We start from the raw sequence: 19,921 nt of genomic DNA on the forward strand, positions 1-19,921 counted from the left end.
TATATCCTCCAGGAAGGCCTCTCTATTTCATCTACTTTTGGCAATACATCTTTGCCATGTGATTCTACTTGTAAGGGCATGCCACCCTGAATTATAGGATCTTAAAGATATGAATTCTTTTTTCATAGAGACCTCTCGGTGTGGGATAGGAGAGAAAAGGGGAGACTAGATGGTGAAATGAGGCCCGGACACACTGAACTACGTGCATGCCCTTTTCCATAATCTACACAGTAGCTCATTAGTATCCACCCACACCTTAGCACTGCTATCACTATGAGCTGATATAATTTACATCAGCTGTTCTGCCTTGAGAAGAGTTAGGAGGTAAAAACAATAAATAACCAGTGGATTACTGGTAAATTTGGTAAGGATTACATTTCTAAAAGTCAAATTTCAGAACTTAGAAGCTTATCAGTTTCAATTCTGGATCTAACACTTATCCTAAGGTTCCTTAATCTTTGTTAAATGGATATAAAAATACCTTTCCATCAATATATGAATATTAAATATATGCTAAGTGCTAACATATAGAACTCAATAGCCCCTTTGGTCTTATTTTTCAGATAAACTTTGAAGTTCCTTTTTATTGGGGGTTCCTCAATCTTGGTACCATTGAGATTTTACACTGGATTATTTGTTTGTTTACTTTTTGTTCCAGAGATTAAACCCACAGGAACTTAACCTCATTTAGAAACAGGGTCTTGCAAAGTTGCTGAGGCTGGCTTTAAACATGTGATCATCCTGCCTCAGCCTCCCAAGCCACTGGGATTTACAGGCATGAACCACTACACCTGACTAGACTGGATAATTCTTTATTGTGGGATGTTATGAGCTACATTATACCCCCTCCCAAATGTATGTGTTGGAAGGCCTAACTCCCAGGACTTCACAATGTTACTGTATTTTAGAACAGGCTTTTAAAAGAGGAAATTAAATTACAATGAGGTGATATAATGGGCCTGATCCAATGACTAATGAACTTGTGAGAAGAGATCAGGGCAAAGAAACATGTGCACAGAGGAAAGCCCTTGAGAATGTGGTGAGAGACAGCCCTCTGAAAATTAGGGATAGAGGCCTCAGGCGATGTCCGAGTGCTCTTTAACTTCCAGCCTGGAGAACTGTGCAAAGTAAGTCTGCTGTTTAAGCAGCCTGACCGAACTAACACATGGGGGTTGACTTGTGCATTATGATGTTCAGCAGCACCCCAACCTCTGTCCATCAATACTAATATCATCCCTCCTACCCCCACCTCCAGTTATAACCACAAATGTCTCCACATATTGCTCACATATCCCCTGAGGAACAAATTCTTCCTGCTTGCTCCATGAGCACCACTGTTTTACTCAATATTTGGTTACCTTTGTACTTCCAGAGCTCAGAACAATGACTGATATATAACAAAGTTGATAATCAAATTTATTGAATGAATTAACGTGTGGAGATCCCCCTCTCTTGGATCTCACTGCTCCATTTACTCCTCTTGCTGCAAATAAAATAGTAATTACCTGCAGTTTAACTTATAAGATTATAATTTTTAGTGAAAGAAGCCATTTTCACTGTAGCATCATTTCTGGGAACTTAGTATACATTATACCAACACTAGCCTCCACTTTGGCTGGATGCTCCTAACCATCACATCAGATCTGCTGACAAGTTCAGTGAGTGGTGCTGCTTCTCACTTCCTTAGTGTACCATTTATTGCTTTAGGCAGATGAAATGACTATGACAAATTCTTTTGTAATCATTTGAAACTCAGTAAACTCATAAAGAAAAATGGTGGGTTTCAGTATGAAAATGCTAAACTCTCTCCATGAGACTCCAAGTTATCAGAAAGCCCAAAGCATACCAAAAAGCCAGTCACTGGAGATATTCTTTTGAAAGGAGAAATCACAAATGCTTTCCCCAGCATACCCGTAAATTTGTTATTTTAACACTGCTGCATTTGCTCTCATGTTATTTGCAAGTTGATGTGTTTGGTTTGGGTAACAGCAGAGGAAGAGATGGGGGTAGGTTGGCTCTGAAATACCAAAGAGAAGCAAGCAGTAGGAACTAGATACTGGTGTACTTTTCACACTTAGATAACAATTTCTGACCAACAAATTGTGAACTGTACACAACTATTCATAGGATACAGTTTTAAGGACATTATTCCAAATTAATGTAAGAGTCCATTCATTAACAAAATACATTTATTATATACTTTTCATTAAATGGCTGGGATTCAAAATGTTGGAGATTTGATCAACTCAACTGAAAAAATACTAACAATAATCTTTTTTAAGAGCCATTCAGAAGAATAAGCTCAATGTTTCAAAGTTACTGTGGCTTTGTGACTTTAAATTATAATACTAACTTTGTAACTTTTAAAAAATTATAATACTAACTTTGTGACTTTTAATTATAATTCTATTCTGAGTAATGTGTAAAACACAAGTTTAACAAAAACTACATTCAACTTAGAAAATAACTATCATGAATTGCTGTCATGGGTTCGCTGAAATAACGGCATCAGGTACTTACACCAAGAATGTGAATCAGCACAAAATACAGACACTCTTAACTCAAGTGCTTGTTATAGTAAATAGGCAGAAAAGAATCCTTTTGTGAAGTTGGTGTCCATGGAAGAAAAGGAGGATGGTGTAAGGACATTTTGAAATTTAGAAACCAAACAAAATCCCTTTCCCAAATAGTTTACCCACTCTGCAAAGCTGGTGAACATGTGGATAGTGTTTTTAAGGAGAAACGTTTTAGAGGCAGAAGGCAACTGACCAAGTGAGGATGCTTAACTTTTTCTGGAAAGGCGGAAGAGACTAGAAATCAGTTAACCATAACATTTAGGAATTAACATCTTCCCTTGGACATTTATAAATATGAAATCCATATATGGCAATAAAAAGTACCACATTCTGATCACTGAATTAAAAAATCAGCAACAGCCCACACTAATTCCTATTACGCTTGTTTCTTGGTTCAATTTCAGCACTTTCAGCTGCTCTTGTGCGGCGATTCTGTCTTGGGCTTATTTCTATGTCTTGAAGATCATTTCTGAAATCGGAAAAAAAGAAACGATATCTTAGAGAATAATAATCATGGTTTTAAGCAATTGCAAGTTTGTGAGTGCTTTCTTATGCGTTGTTTCATCACCCCCCCCATAACCCTCTACTTTCATCAACAAATCTGTAATTATTATTATTACAATTATCATCATCCCCACTCTATAAGTAAGAAGAAAATAGTGAATGTGCAAAGATTACAGAAAGAGTCAGGAACTGAACCTTTTTCTTCTGAATCAAAATCTGTGGTTTTATGTTTAACATCTTAACATGTAGAAAACAAACAAAAAAAAAGTGTACCTCATTCTAACAATGAACAATAAAAAGCCAGAGAGTTTAATCATTCCTGTATAGTAACCAAGAAAACAAAACTCCAAAGAAAAATAAGCACCTTCAAAGAGAGATGGGCCCTACAAACTCTCACTCTAGGCAAAGTTATGAGAGAGATGGGGGTGCAATTATTATGTAATCAGCTAAGAAGTCTGGTAAATTGCCAATAAAATTTTTAATTTTTATTTTTGGTGGTTGAGATGAAACCAGGTCCCATGCATGCTATGAAAGTGTTCCACCACGAGTTACTCACCCCCAGGTGCCCTCATAAGTTCTTAAGTACAGGTTAGTACTGAAAGCTCCTGATATAAGGAGTCCACATGCACTTGTAAACTCTTTTCCATAAGCCTCCCCCAGCTACTCATGAGAAAGACTGGGAAAAAGGCAGGAGACTGGAGAGAGCCTACTTTGGTGGCTACCGAGACTGGCAGAAAGCCCTGCCTGTGTCCTGGATGCTTTTCTTCTGAAAGGCAAAAGCTTTAAATTACTGAGGGAAGAGCAGGAAACTTGCTGGCCCATGAGGCTTGATAAAAGATCCATAGCCTCTGGAGGAGATGATGCAAAATAAGCCTATTGAAGGAGGAATGACAGAAAATCATTTGTAGGAACAGAGGCAAAAATCCACTGCTGCTGGAGAAATAGTGGAAACTAAACCTCCACCTCTGGAAGAGGCACAGAAAATCATGTTGGCCTGCTGATCTCACATATATACTAGGCAGCCTGACTACTATGATAGGAGAAAGAAGTTCTGGCAGAGCCCCATGGCTGAGACCCAGGAGAAGAGGACTTAAGACTGAGGCTGAACCAAGCCAATAGAAAACCCCAGCTCTCCCCCACCAAAGGCCCAGGATGAAGAAATAAGCAGAAGCAGGAAATAGTTAAGGGAGAAGTAAGGACACCAAGAAGAGATGCCCCTCTGTGGTGCAGGCATGAAGAGGGAGCTAAAAGGAAAATGGAAGCAGTCACTAAGCAAGACCCTCCAAATTCGGCCTCAATGCTAAGCACTAAGTCACACCAGTGAGGTCAACTCCTAAGTAACTGACTCAACTTCCCACAATAACAACATGACAGAAGTATGCCCATGTCTAGGCATAAGCTCTATTTATCCCAGTCTTGAGATTCCTTCACAGCCTATCCAACATTCAGTGAAAATGTCCAACACAAAAGAAGAAAAGAAAAAACCCCACTGCCAAGAGATAAGGAAACCAGGGGATACAGAAAGAGACAACCACATCTCAGAACCAGGACTTTAAGATAATAATAATTAATATGTTAGAGGATCTACAAAAGCTGGATGACATCCATCAACAGATGGAGAAATTCAGCAGACACGGAAATGATATGAGTCAAATGGAAATGTTAGGAAAAATACTTTGTATCAGAGATGAAATCCTTCAAAATACTCATAAAGATAATATATAAAGCTGATAAAAGACTCAGTAAACTTGTAGATATGTCAATAAAAATCATTCAAATTGAAAAGAACAAAGTCTGTGTGTTGGGAGGGGAACAAAACACAGCAACTCAGAGTTGTGAGACCATAAGAAGTGGTGTATAATATGTGTAGTTAGAATCCCCAGAGAAGAAAGAAGAATAGCAAAGAAATATGTGAAGCTATATGGCTATGCATTTTCTAAAAATAATGAAAGGCATCAAACAAAGACCAAAGGTAGTCAAAGAACCCTTACCAGGATAAATATAAAAAATAAAACAATAACCACAAAAATCATTCAGACACAATTCAAAGTGCTAAAAATCAAAGATAGAAAAAGAAAATCTTGAAGACAGGCAGAAAAGAAACATTCCACAGAGGGACAAATGCAGATTTACAGTAGCCTTCATGTTGGAACCATATAAGTCATGAGATGATGCTATAATAGTTTTAAAGTGCCAAAAGAAAAAAAAAGCATTCAACCTAGAATTCCATACCATCCAAAAATACAATTCAGTAATGAAGGCTGCTAAATAAAGAATTCTCAGACATACAAAAGCTAAAAGAATTGTTAACATTTTTGAGCCTTAAGAAATATTAAAGGAAGTTTGTCAAAGTATGATAATCAGATGAAAAATTGAATCTATACAAAGAAATAAGACCATCAGAAAGTATAAAACTAGAGGTAAATATAAAAATACTCATGGGGCTGGGTACGTGGTTTAAGCAGTAGCGCGGCTCGCCTGGTATGCGCAGGGCACTGGGTTCAATCCTCAGCACCACATTAAAAAAAATAAAATAAAGATGTTGTGTCCACCGAAAACTAAAAAATAAATATTAAAAAATTCTCTCTCTCTTTTAAAAAAAAAGATACCCATGTCTCACTTAATTAAAAAAAAAAAGTGACTTTTTAGATTAAAAGAGTACCCACATACTGCAGGGTAGCATTGTTGGTAAGTTCTTACTACACATTGAAGCATTCTTTGAAGGCTGATGGTAATTAAAAAAACAAAAATATATGCTAAAAACCCTACTACAAATTTCTCTCTCTCTCTCTCTCTCTCTGCTGTGGATTGAACCTGGGGCCTCATGTATACAAGACAGGCACTGAACTACACACCCCCAGCCCAAGTACTAAATTTTTAAAAATAAAAGTACAGCGCTCTCTCTCTCCTGCTAGCCCTGAGTAATCCCTGCTGCCCTACCCGGTGGTTCGAGGTGTGAGCCAGAGAGGTGAGAGCCGTCTCGGACCTGGTCATAGAAAAAGTTTTCAGCGCACACAACATCTTTGTTTGTATGTGGTACTGAGGATTGAACCCGGGCCGCACGCATGACAGGATCACTAGGCAATGCTGAGCTGACATGGATCTGGGGCGAATAGTCTGGGCCTCTCAGAACACACACTGAGCCCGGATCGGCTGAATTCAAGCTCCCGTTCGCCTGCTTCCCGCAGACAAACAGCTGTGACTCAGCACTAATCCATCCGGCTTAAACAACTGGTCAGCCCTTCTCATCCTACCGGAGGTAAATGCCTACCGAGCCTTCATAGGTAGTGGCCACAGGTTTGAAACGGGGCTTGGGAGAGACAGTAAGGACCCACTTGTTGCATTGGTTGCCCGGCAAAGGGAAACGAACTGTCGCCATTTGCAAGAGATACCACCATGGCAGAGAACTGACGTCATCAGACTGTGGCGGAGGAGATAACTTCATTGAAACCTGTGGCTACAGGTGTGTAATTTCCTAGCCTTCCCTCTCCACACATCGGGGAAACCTTAAGGGCCCCTCCCAGCTCTCCCGTGAGCACGATAGGCAGACCGAGGGAATCAGACGTGGCGCGGGACCCATGACACCGAACTACCGCTCCCACCAGTGCTGACAGCTGAGGTCTCTTGCACCAGCTACCGGGGGCGTGGCTACCGGAGGGCAAGTAAAATTGGCTGAGGATTCTCAGCTCCAAGCTCTACAAACTTAGGGTCTGAGGGAATGGCAAACTGGAAGAGTGTGCCCAGTCGTTCATGAAAACAGGGCTCCCGGGAGCAGCAGACCTGGCGTGCAGCCAGTATTGTGGTGAGCGGCACCTGTGAGAGGGGCCTGGCTACAGGAAAAGTGGGAAGTGACTAGACACAAGAGGAGGCCCTAGGCACTCAGGATTGGAGACTCTCCAAGTCTGGGAGGAGCTGCTGCACAGTGATTGGTTCCCGCGTATTGACAGGAGAAACTTGGCCTGGTGGGCACAGCGCCACCTACTGGAAGAGAAGTTAATCAAACGCTAAGACTGCATTTATTAGTTTTTTTTTCTTTTCTCTCTTTTTTTTTTTTTTTGATTTGGGTTTTTCTTTCATTTTCATTTTTCTTTCTTGTTGTTTTTTAAATTTTTTTTTACAATTTTCTTTAAATTTTTTTTCTTCTAATTTTAATTTTTTAAATTATTTTTTTAAAATTTTTTTTCTTTTTTATTTCCTATTTTTTTTCTTCTTTTGTCTTTTCACTTCTTTTCAATTATCTTATCCCCCCTTCCTTGAATTCTACCTGCTTACTCTCATTCTCTTTAGTGACTTCTTCCCTTCCCTTCTAATACCTTTCCTCCCAAGCATCTAATAAATTTATAGGAGTAAACAGTAACTCATCAGTCAAACGGAATAAGAAGTAACATGAGCAGCTTTAAAAACCAAGGAAGAAAAGGAGTATATTCAGGAGGACCTAGAGTCATCAGAAAATTGGTCATATAAAGAACTCAAGGAACACCTTAGACAGATGGAATGGAACCTTAAAGAGGATACGAGACAGCAAATTCAAGCAGCGAAAGAACACATTGAGAATGAATTACACAAACAGATAAAAGAAGAAGTTAAGTTCTTTATCAGGAGATAGAGATTATAAAAAATAATCAAACAATAATTCTAGAAATGAACGAAACGATAAACCAAATTAAAAACTCAATTGAGAGTATCACTAACAGAGTGGAGCAAGTAGAAGCCAGAACGTCAGATAATGAAGACAAAATATATCATCTTGAAAAGAGTCTAGCCAACTCAGAAAGGCTGGTAAAAAATCACGAGAAAAACATCCAAGAGTTATGGGATAACATAAAAAAACCAAACTTACGAGTCATCGGGATAGAAGAAGGTACAGAGGTTCAAACCAAGGGAATGAGTAACCTGCTGAATGAAATAATTACAGAAAACTTTCCAGAAATAAAAAAGGAAACAGATATACAAATTGAAGATGCATACAGGACACCGAGCACACAAAATCACAGTAGACCAACGCCAAGACACATTGTTATGAAGATATGCAATATACAGAACAAAGAGAAAATATTAAAAGCTACAAGAGAAAGGAGACAGATTACATTCAGGGGTAAACCAATAAGGTTAACAACGGATTTTTCATCACAGACACTGAAAGCAAGAAGGTCATGGAACAATGTATTTGAAACACTGAAAGACAATGGATGCCAACCAAGAATTCTGTATCCAGCAAAATTAAGCTTCAGGTATGACAACGAAATAAAAATCTTTCATGATAAACAAAAGTTAAAAGAATTTGCAGCCAGAAAACCAGCATTGCAAAGCATTTTGAGCAAAACACTACACGAGGAAGAAATGAAAAACAATAAACAAAACCATCAGTAGGAAGTGCCTCGGTAAAGACAGAGCGTGAGGTGAAAGATAATCATGGAGAAACAAACTAAATTTTTAATAAAAAAGGATAAATAATCAAACATGGATGGAAGTACAAACCGTATATCAATAGTAACTCTGAATGTTAATGGCTTAAACTCTCCAATAAAGCGACATAGGCTGGTATCATGGATTAAAAAAACAAATCCAACAATATGCTGCCTCCAGGAGACACATCTGATTGGAAAAGACATACACAGGCTGAAGGTGAAAGGATGGGAAAAAATATACCATGCACACGGTCCTCGTAAGCAAGCAGGGGTGGTCATCCTCATATCAAATAAAATCGACTTCAGGACTAAGTTAATCAAAAGGGATAAAGAAGGACATTATATACTGTTAAAAGGAACCATTCACCAACAAGACATAACAATTATCAATATTTATGCACCAACTAATGGTGCTGCGACATTCATAAAACAAATTATCTTCAAGTTCAAGAATCAAATAGACCACAACACAATAATTATGGGTGACTTCAACATACCTCTCTCACCATTGGACAGATCCTCCAAACAAAAGTTGAATAAAGAAACTATAGAACTCAATATCACAATCAATAACCTAGACTTAACTGACATATATAGAATATATCAACCATCATCAAATGGATATACTTTTTTCTCAGCAGCACATGGATCCTTCTCAAAATAGACTATATATTATGCCATAGGGCAACCCTCAGTAAATATAAAGGGGTGGAGATAATACCTTGCATTTTATCTGATCATAATGGAATGAAACTGGAAATCAATGATAAAAGAAGGAAGAAAAAATCCTACATCACATGGAAAATGAACAATATGTTACTGAATGATCAATGGGTTACAGAAGACATAAAGGAGGAAATCAAAAAATTCTTAGAGATAAATGAAAATACAGACACAACATATCGGAATCTATGGGACACAATGAAAGCAGTTTTAAGAGGGAAATTCATCGCCTGGAGGTCATTCCTCAAAAAAAGGAAAAACCAACAAATAAATGAGCTCACACTTCATCTCAAAGCCATAGAAAAGGAAGAGCAAAACAACAGCAAATGTAGCAGAAGGCAAGAAATAATTAAAATCAGAGCGGAAATCAATGAAATGGAAACAAAAGAAACTATTGAAAAAATTAACAAAACTAAAAGTTGGTTCTTCGAAAAAATAAATAAGATCGACAGACCTTTAGCCATGCTAACGAAGAGAAGAAGAGAGAGAACTCAAATTACTAACATACGGGATGAAAAAGGCAATATCACAACAGATGCTACAGAAATACAGAAGACAATTAGAAATTATTTTGAAAACCTATGTTCCAATAAAATAGAAGATAGTGAAGACATCGATAAATTTCTTAAGTCATATGATTTGCCCACACTGAGTCAGAAGGATACACGCAATTTGAACCGACCAATATCAATGGATGAAATTGAAGAAGCCATCAAAAGACTACCAACCAAGAAAAGCCCAGGACCGGATGGGTATACAGCGGAGTTTTACAAAACCTTTAAAGAAGAATTAATACCAATACTTTTCAAGTTATTTCAGGAAATAGAAAAAGAGGGAGCTCTTCCAAATTCATTCTATGAGGCCAACATCACCCTGATTCCGAAACCAGACAAAGACACCTCAAAGAAAGAAAACTACAGACCAATATCTCTAATGAACCTAGATGCAAAAATCCTCAATAAAATTCTGGCGAATCGAATACAAAAACACATCAAAAAAATTGTGCACCATGATCAAGTAGGATTCATCCCTGGGATGCAAGGATGGTTCAATATATGGAAATCAATAAATGTTATTCACCACATCAATAGACTTAAAGATAAGAACCATATGATCATCTCGATAGATGCAGAGAAAGCATTCGACAAAGTACAGCATCCCTTTATGTTCAAAACATTAGAAAAACTAGGGATAACAGGAACTTACCTTGACATTGTAAAAGCTATCTATGCTAAGCCTCAGGCTAGCATCATTCTGAATGGACAAAAGTTGAAGGCATTCCCTCTAAAATCTGGAACAAGACAGGGATGCCCTCTCTCACCACTTCTATTCAATATAGTTCTCGAAACACTGGCCAGAGCAATTAGACAGACGAAAGAAATTAAAGGCATAAAAATTGGAAAAGAAGAACTTAAATTATCACTATTTGCAGATGACATGATTCTATACCTAGAAGACCCAAAAGGGTCTACAAAGAAACTACTAGAACTAATAAATGAATTCAGCAAAGTGGCAGGATATAAAATCAACACGCATAAATCAAAGGCATTTCTGTATATCAGGGACAAAACTTCTGAAACGGAAATGAGGAAAAACACTCCATTCACAATATCCTCAAAAAAAAAAAATACTTGGGAATCAACCTAACAAAAGAGGTGAAAGATTTATACAATGAAAACTACAGAACCCTAAAGAGAGAAGTAGAAGAAGATCTTAGAAGATGGAAAAATATACCCTGTTCATGGATAGGCAGAACTAACATCATCAAAATGGCGATATTACCAAAAGTTCTGTATAGGTTTAATGCAATGCCAATCAAAATCCCAACGGCATTTCTTGTAGAAATAGAGAAAGCAATCATGAAATTCATATGGAAAAATAAAAGACCCAGAATAGCAAAAACAATGCTAAGCAGGAAGTGTGAATCAGGCGGTATAGCGATACCAGATTTCAAACTATATTACAGGGCAATAGTGACAAAAACAGCATGGTACTGGTACCAAAACAGGCGGGTGGACCAATGGTATAGAATAGAGGACACAGAGACTAATCCACAAAGTTACAACTATCTTATATTTGAGAAAGGGGCTAAAAGCATGCAATGGAGGAAGGATAGCATCTTCAACAAATGGTGTTGGGAAAACTGGAAATCTATATGCAACAAAATGAAACTGAATCCCTTTCTCTCGCCATGCACAAAAGTTAACTCAAAATGGATCAAGGAGCTTGATATCAAATCAGAGACTCTGCATCTGATAGAAGAAAAAGTTGGCTCCGATCTACATATTGTGGGGTCGGGCTCAAAATTCCTTAATAGGACACCTATAGCACAAGAGTTAATAACAAGAATCAACAAATGGGACTTACTTAAACTAAAAAGTTTTTTCTCAGCAAGAGAAACAATAAGAGAGGTAAATAGGGAGCCTACATCCTGGGAACAAATGTTTACTCCTCACACTTCAGATAGAGCCCTAATATCCAGAGTATACAAAGAACTCAAAAAATTAGACAATAAGATAACAAATAACCCAATCAACAAATGGGCCAAGGACCTGAACAGACACTTCTCAGAGGAGGATATACAATCAATCAACAAGTACATGAAAAAATGCTCACCATCTCTAGCAGTCAGAGAAATGCAAATCAAAACCACCCTAAGATACCATCTCACTCCAGTAAGATTGGCAGCCACTATGAAGTCAAACAACAAGTGCTGGTGAGGATGTGGAGAAAAGGGTACACTTGTACATTGCTGGTGGGACTGCAAATTGGTGCGGCCAATTTGGAAAGCAGTTTGGAGATTCCTGGGAAAGATGGGAATGGAACCACCATTTGACCCTGTTATTGCCCTTCTCGGACTATTCCCTGAAGACCTTAAAAGAGCATGCTACAGGGATACTGCCACATCGATGTTCATAGCAGCACAATTCACAATAGCTAGACTGTGGAACCAACCCAGATGGCCTTCAATAGATGAATGGATTAAAAAAATGTGGCATCTATACACAATGGAGTACTATGCAGCAATAAAAAATGACAAAATCATAGAATTTGCAGGGAAATGGATGGCACTAGAGCAGATTATGCTTAGTGAAGCTAGCCAATCCCTAAAAAACAAATACCAAATGTCTTCTTTGATATAATGAGAGTAACTATGAACAGAGCAGGGAGGAAGAGCAGGAAGAAAAGATTAACATTAAACAGAGACATGAGATGGGAGGGAAAGGGAGAGAAAAGGGAAAGTGCATGGAAATGAAGGGATACCCTCATTGCTATACAAAATTACATATAAGAGGTTGTGAGGGGAATGGGAAAATAAACAAGGAGAGAAATGAATTACAGTAGATGGGGTAGAGAGAGAAGATAGGAGGGGAGGGGACGGGGGATAGTAGGGGATAGCAAAGGTAGCAAAATACAACAATTACTAATAGGGCATTATGTAAAATTGTGGATGTGTAACCGACGTGATTCTGCAATCTGCCTTTGGGGTAAAATTGGGAGTTCATAACCCACTTCAATCTAATGTATGAAATATGATATGTCAAGAGCTTTGTAATGTTGTGAACAACCAATAAAAAAAATAAAATTAAAAAAAAATAAAAGTACAATTAATAAGACAATACTGGACATAAAAATAAAATAATACATCATTTAAAATTGATCCAAAAGATGATGAGAAAAAAGGAAAAAAGGAACAAAGATATTATAGATTTAAAGTCAACCATATTAGTAATTATGTTAAATATAACTAGTTAAAACTGTCCACTTACAAGATGCACTATAAATTGGATTTAAAAAGATACAACTACATCCTATTTAAAAAACAACAACAACAACAACCACCTCATATTTAAATACGTTGAAAACTGGGAAGGGCCTAAGATATACCCTATCTGCAAGTTAAAAGTTAGTCTGCCAGTTTGATAGACACTGCCAGAAGATACAGGACTTCTGTGGAGAAGAGGACAATTTATCGTTTACATCAAGAAGAGCTGTCAGAGGGTCAGCATTTGTGTGGTTCTGAAGCTCAATTCCAAAGATGACATGAAGAGGGACATACAACACCAGCACAGGCAATAAATAGACGGCACTTCCCAGTGAAGATGGGAAACTTTATTCTATTATAAAGGACAGTAAATTTGCTTCCTCTTTATTGCAGAAAAAGAAACTGCGTCTTCCAAGTCCCCTCACTATGCAAACATCCTGGATAAGATAAGAAGTTTACAAAAGACAGTCAGTTCCTTGTTTTTTAGGACATGCAAAAAAGCAAGAAACTTTTTTCTTTTTTTGGTACCAGAGATTAAACTCAAAGGCTCTTAACAACTGAGCCACATCCCCAACCCTCCACCCCTTTTTAAACTTATTTTTGAGACAGGGTCTCTCTAAATTGCTTAAGGCCTCACTAAGTTGCTGAGGCTGACTTTGAACTTGAAATTCTTCTGCTTCAGCTTCTTGAGTTGCTGGGATAGGTATGTGCTACTGTGCCTGGCTAAGAAATTCTTAACATATATTTCTCCTGACAATATCTACTCTTTGTTTCTATACCACAGTGGCCCCTGGAGATTTTTTTCCCAGGCATACACCACTTCATAAGCCACTATAACTAACAGAAGATAGGATTAAATCCATTTGTTGCATACAGCATTTAATTAAAGCAAATGGCAGCAGAATGAGGCCAACTTACAATATTAACCTTGAAAATGACTCTAGGGGCCCAGATCCAGCCAGCAGCACAAATTTCATGTACTTTCAGCATCTGCCTTAAACAATATTGTAGAGTATATCCTGAGCTTTCTATTTGGCCCAAGAACTGATCCAGGTATAGCAGGACATACAATAATTTTAGACTACAGTGGCTTGTGAGGAAGAAACCTATGGCAATTCTATCACCCACAAAAATCTTGATCAGTGAGTTGAGAGAGTTCTAAATACTTTCAGAGGCAAGGTGGAAATCAATGATCATTTCAGAAAAAGGTTGAGACAAATTTTATACCATCTTTTCTAAGTAGGTTATTCCCACTGTAGGGATAACAGCCTCAGGATATGTATAAATACTCCTTTTCTCCTTCCTGGAAGTTCTCTCCATGTAACAAAGGATAGCCTCACTTTGGGAGATCTCCCTAGTTGTCTGAAGGCTTTATCAGCTTGTGCTGTTTCCTTAAATACTTGAAGGTCTATTAAGGCCATCCTTATAGTGTTAGTTTCCATATTTTGGGGTGAAGAATTAATGCCTGGAATTAATTCTATAATAGAAGTACAGTCCTAGGCACACATAAAACTCCTGAAAAGAAGGTTTTGCTTATAATTGCCTGATGAGGCAGGAAGCTTGGAAAATTTGAGGCCAGCCTGGGTAATTTTGTGAGACCCTGTTTCAAAATTAAAATTTTTTTCAGGGGAGCTTGGGATGTAGCTCAGTGGGGCTTCAGACAGAGAGTGTGAATGCAATCATCTGGGTCACTCAGACTGATGGTCAAGGGATTCAGTGGACTTTCACCCCCTTATAATCTCTAGGTATCTAATATTATTGAATAATGAAGTGGAATTGAAAAGACTTATGACACCTCCCTCAGAAATCTTCCTAGTCTACACACCTTAGTAAAGCAGTTTGGTCACTAAATGCTGTTGTCCCCAGAAAGGGATCTTCTAATTTTGGCAAGTTTCTGAGTAATGATCAAGATAAAAAATGGGGCTGGGGATGTGGCTCAAGCGGTAGCGCGCTCGCCTGGCATGCGTGCGGCCCGGGTTCGATCCTCAGCACCACATACCAACAAAGATGTTGTGTCTGCCGAGAACTAAAAAATAAATATTAAAAATTCTCTCTCTCTCTCTCTCTCTCTCTCTCTCTCTCTCTCTCTCTCTCTCCTCTCTCACTCTCTCTAAAAAAAAAAAAAAAAAAAAAAAAGATAAAAAATGCCCTGAGATTATATTGATTGTTTCAAAATTCAGCACTCTTTGACTGTTCCTGGACTTCATACATCTTTCTTTTTCAAACAGCAACCCTAGATTGACTAGACTGTTATACCCTCTGGATGGCAATTGAGAAAGAGTGGGCCACAGGGATCCAAATCTGGTTCAACCATATGAATTCTCTGTTGGATTCACATAGTCCTAGATCAGGGGTCATCAAACTAGGGCCCATGGACCAAATCTCATCTACTGTCTGTTTTTGAAGTTTTACTGGAACACAGCCACCAAAGTGGGGGTTATCTCTATTTAGTCAGTCCGTAGGTTTCTATTCTGTAGGGTTCCCAGAATCAGACCAAATAGTTAAACAGTCATTAGCAGTAGTCAATGTTAGTAAAACAGAAAAAAAAAAAAAAAAAGCAAGGCTCCTTCCTCACCTTTTCTTCTTTTTTTAGTGGTACTGGTGATTGAACACAAGTGTACTCTATCACTGAGGTATTACCTCAGCCTTTTTATTTTTTGAGACAGGGTCATACTAAATTGTGACCTTCCTGCCACAGCATCCTGAGTAGCTGGGATAGGCATGCAGCAGGGTGCCCAGCCAAACTTTACAAAATAAGGTATACAAAATATTAATAAGCATATAAAACTATATTCAACACAGTCATCAAAGAAATACAAATTTAAATCATAATGAGATACTACTGGACACCCACTAGAATGACTAAAATTAAAGACTAAGAATACCAAGTGTTGATGAGGACATGGAACATCTGGAACTCCCATTGGTGAAGGGCGTTGAAGTTAGCACACCACTTTGGAAACATGATTGAAAGTAACTACTAAAGCTGAATGTGTGCACACCCTTTGGTCCAGCAATATTACTCCTAGGAATATTCTCAAAAGAAATGAATGCATATGCACTGGAGAGCATTTACAATTATGTTCTTGATGGAGTTATTCATAAAAACCCCAAACTCCAAACAAACAGTGTACCTATCAATAACAGAACAGATAAATACTGAGATCCATACAATGGAATACTGTAGGCCAGTGGTTCACAAACACTAGCATGTAAGGCCCTGTGGAAACAAACTGTTGGTTCCCTTCCCCACAGTTTCTCCTTCAGCAGATCTGAGGACCACACTGTGACAAGTACTGCTACAGACAGAGCAATGAAAAGTAACAAACTACTACCACCTGTAACCATGAAAAACTCTCACAGACACAACACTGTACCAAAGAAGGATCACTACATAATTCCATTTATATAAAGTTTAAAACCAGGCAAATTAGTTCATGGTGATATTAGTCAGAATAGGGCTTATCTTTGGGGGATTTTTGACTTGAAGGAGATGTGAAGGAGGTTCCTAGAATACTGGTAATGTTCCACATCTAGATTAGTGTGGTGGTTGTTGAGCAAACCTGATACAGTGGAGTCCCCTAATAACTCACCTTCCTACCTAGAATCTGGGGCTTGTCCTGTGACTCAATTTAACCAACAGATTATGGTGGAAATGATGCGGTAGTAGTTTTAGGATAAAGTCTTAAGCTGCCTGGTAGCTTTCGTATTTGAACTTCTAGGAGTTTCATTAGCTATGATACTTTATATATAAAGAACAGTTGTAATATAAATAATTACTAACTATAACAAGTATTGAAGTGACAAGGAAATGGCAGGTCGCAAGTAAAAGAACTCTACAGAATATGGGAATAACAAAATAAAAGGAATAGCCCTTCTTGGGCTCAGAGCACAAAAGGAGAGCTCTTCCTGCCTGGACAGGTCCAGACATGGTTGAAGAGTATACAACTATGGCTAATGAGAACCACTTCAACAGATACAGCAATGGGCCACCAGCGGAGCCAGGTGCTAGAAAAGCTATGAGCACTTTAAAAGTCTAGTGAGGAAACATGCAGGAACTGAGAGGTAAAACCCTTTCTTTTTTACAGTCTCCTGAGGGCCCTCTACTGAGAAAATTTCACATTAGGAGAGCTAACATAGGAAAAACATTTAAAGGTCCTGGTTCAATTTTCACAGAACAGGCAAACGTGGAGTGAATTTGGAGTGGAGAGGCAATAGACTAACAAGTAGCACAGGAGCCCTGGACCTGCATGTAAGAAATCCAGCTGAGCTGCTGAAAAGAGCACATGGAGAAAGTTTTCTAACAATTCTGAGCCAGTGCTTAAGGCAAAACCATTAAATCATTCCATAAAAATAATTTGGTATTGCAGAAACAATTTCTGAGAAATAACTAGAGTTATTACAATAGTATTCCATTTCTAAGCAGAAATGTACAGAAACAAGTAGTAAACTGGAAATTTTTACCCTATATGTGGATTTACTTTCTTGAATCAGAAAACACATTTATGCTTTTGTTTGAAAATCAGCTGCATAGAATTGTCATTTCTCAAGTCAAAATACATGCTTATTTCTTGATTATGAGAACTCACTTATGTGATGCTTCCCAGGCTTCCTCTTCTTCCAGAAGATCTCTTATGATGTCTGAACTGGAACTAAAAGGAAATACACATCAATATGATGCCAGACAATGAGACTGTATGCCTCTACTTACATAAAATTCTAGAAAATGCAAACTAGACTATCATAACAAAGAACAATCCAGCAGGCAAGTGGTGATTAACTATAGGGGAAAGGGGGTGGGCAAGGGGAAGCTTGGTAGGATATACATGTTCACCTTTTCCACACAGTCACATATGTGTCACAGCTGGACACATATGTGAAAACTCAAGTTATATGGCTTAACTATTTACATTTACTATGTATCAATTAAATTTTAATAAAGCTATAAGAAAAACAATAAGTTGTGAGTCATGGAAAAAAAATCACTAAGATTTAAATAAATCCCTCAACTTGAAAATCTGGATCTAACTGGAATACTGTCACAAGACACTTTAATTTTCTACATCACCCAAAAATCAAACTGTTTTATTTGATTCCTAGCAATTTGAAAAAATGAAAAACAAATTGTGTTTTAAAAACTAAATTCTAGTACTAAAGAAATCATTAAAAAAATAAGTTTTAGACTCTTTGTAACCAAAGTAAAGTAAAATTTAATTTCAACTTTGCTAATTATGGCATTTTGTTATAAATGCAACCTGGCTTAAAGTGTATCTTTGGCCTACCTATACAGGGATGCACAATAAAGGAGGTTATAGAAGGCATACATTATTTCTTTAAAAGACATAAAATGATTTTTAGGCTTTTTGCCTATTGTTCCTACCTAAATCAATAAAAACTGTTTTTAGAAAGGGCCTGTGGACCCCAACATCAAAGAGTCCTGGGCACTGCACAGGGCAGCTCAAAAGCAGTTGTCACTTACCTCAGAGTAGAGCAGGTTAAAACAAATCCCATTCTCACTCAGGTGAGAAATTACAGTTTTGGAAATGTTAATGTCAATCATTTTTAATGATACTCTAATAAATAACAATAAGTTTAAAAATTGGGAAGATTTAAAGTGCCAATGAATCGCTCAACTACTTCTGACAAATTATTTTGAAGAAATGTTTGCCTGTGATGACCCAACAAAGAAGGGCAACAACTGTCATTAAAGAGAGTTCTTTACCAAACGTTTTACTCAAGGGATTTCCCCCAAACTCCTATGACTGTGCTGGGCCCACTCTGATAGTGACTACCATGTGTAATGGCCTGTTATTTTGTTTATAGACAATTCTGCTTTGTCAACATTGCACTGCAGTCATTCCTTCACCTCCTTGGAGTGGGAACAACTGAGCTAGCATGTCACAGAACCAAAGCATTGACTCCTTTACACTGCTAAAATGCAAGTGACCCTGACAATAGTTACCAACTTAACTGATCATCAATTTAAGCCTGGAACTGGTGTAAAATAAGCTTTCCTATTAATCAATTAGCTAAATGTAGTTTTTATTAGGAGAGAAGGAGAAGAAACAAAAGACCCTGAAGGATATTAAGTGGATTTCACCAACTTTTTTATAATCCTAAAAGGCAGCCACTCATTCTGGAGGGCTTATATCCACTGCCACCCCTCTTGTCACAGAAGTGGCTCTAAACCTTTCCATTCACAAGATCTCAACCTTGATCCTCCTTTTGTCACAGTTAAGTATTCCAATTTCATTAAAAAACTGAAGTTATTTTAACCTAACCTTTTTATTCACTTCAATTTACTCTAAAGTCATCTATTCGTCTTCACCTAGACAAAGTTTAAGGCAGAGTTGTTGGTTTTTGTTTTTTTTTTTTTACTTTTTTTCATTATTGTCCTCCAAACAATCTATATATATATATTTTTCTAATCCTGCTCATGAAATCTTAATACTACAAATATAATGTTTATCCTTTTAAGTACTTGTGTGTACATGTGTATATCTATGCATTATATATATATCAGTAGTAAGATTTTCTTGTTCCAATCCCTCCAAACCAACTCTCATTGCCTTGGGGTAACACTGCTTCTGAAGAACCCAGGAGCTGAGGGTGATTATGTGACTCTGGATTCTGCAGGTGTCACACAGTCAGAGAAAGAGTAAATTTAGCATCTTGCCAACACTCCCCCAACACACTTTTTTTCCTTTTAAATAGGAAGGTTCCAAAGCATTCCTACTGTTCCAGCTAAGTAAGCAGGACGGGTAAGTCCATCAACTAACCTGGGAAGAGTCTGTGATCAATTTACATAATGGCTTTCAAACCACCAGCACAAATCACTGATTTGTTAAAGGAAAATATTTGCAGTACATTAATGACATGAACTGAAGAGGTGTTCGCTATGTTGCCTCAGTGGAAACAGATGGCAGAGGAGGTTTACAAAAAAC

General features: G+C 37.8%; 1 protein-coding gene across 1 annotated transcript in view; it reads right to left on the reverse strand.

Annotated features, from left to right (window-relative positions):
- Positions 1 to 1,475: 1,475 nt before the first annotated feature.
- RAD18 (RAD18 E3 ubiquitin protein ligase) overlaps positions 1,476 to 19,921 on the reverse strand; it is a 123,902-nt gene continuing 105,456 nt past the window's right edge. Inside the window, exons 12-13 of the mRNA XM_081276278.1 lie at positions 17,567 to 17,629; positions 1,476 to 3,045 (exon numbers count right to left, since the gene is read on the reverse strand). Coding sequence (XP_081132404.1) covers positions 2,943 to 3,045; positions 17,567 to 17,629 — 166 coding nt within the window. The 3' untranslated portion in view covers positions 1,476 to 2,942. The remainder of the gene's footprint in view (positions 3,046 to 17,566; positions 17,630 to 19,921) is intronic.

The sequence above is a fragment of the Spermophilus citellus genome (genome assembly GCF_964194105.1).
Source record: "Spermophilus citellus genome assembly, chromosome: 19".
NCBI classification, from domain to species: domain Eukaryota; kingdom Metazoa; phylum Chordata; class Mammalia; order Rodentia; family Sciuridae; genus Spermophilus; species Spermophilus citellus.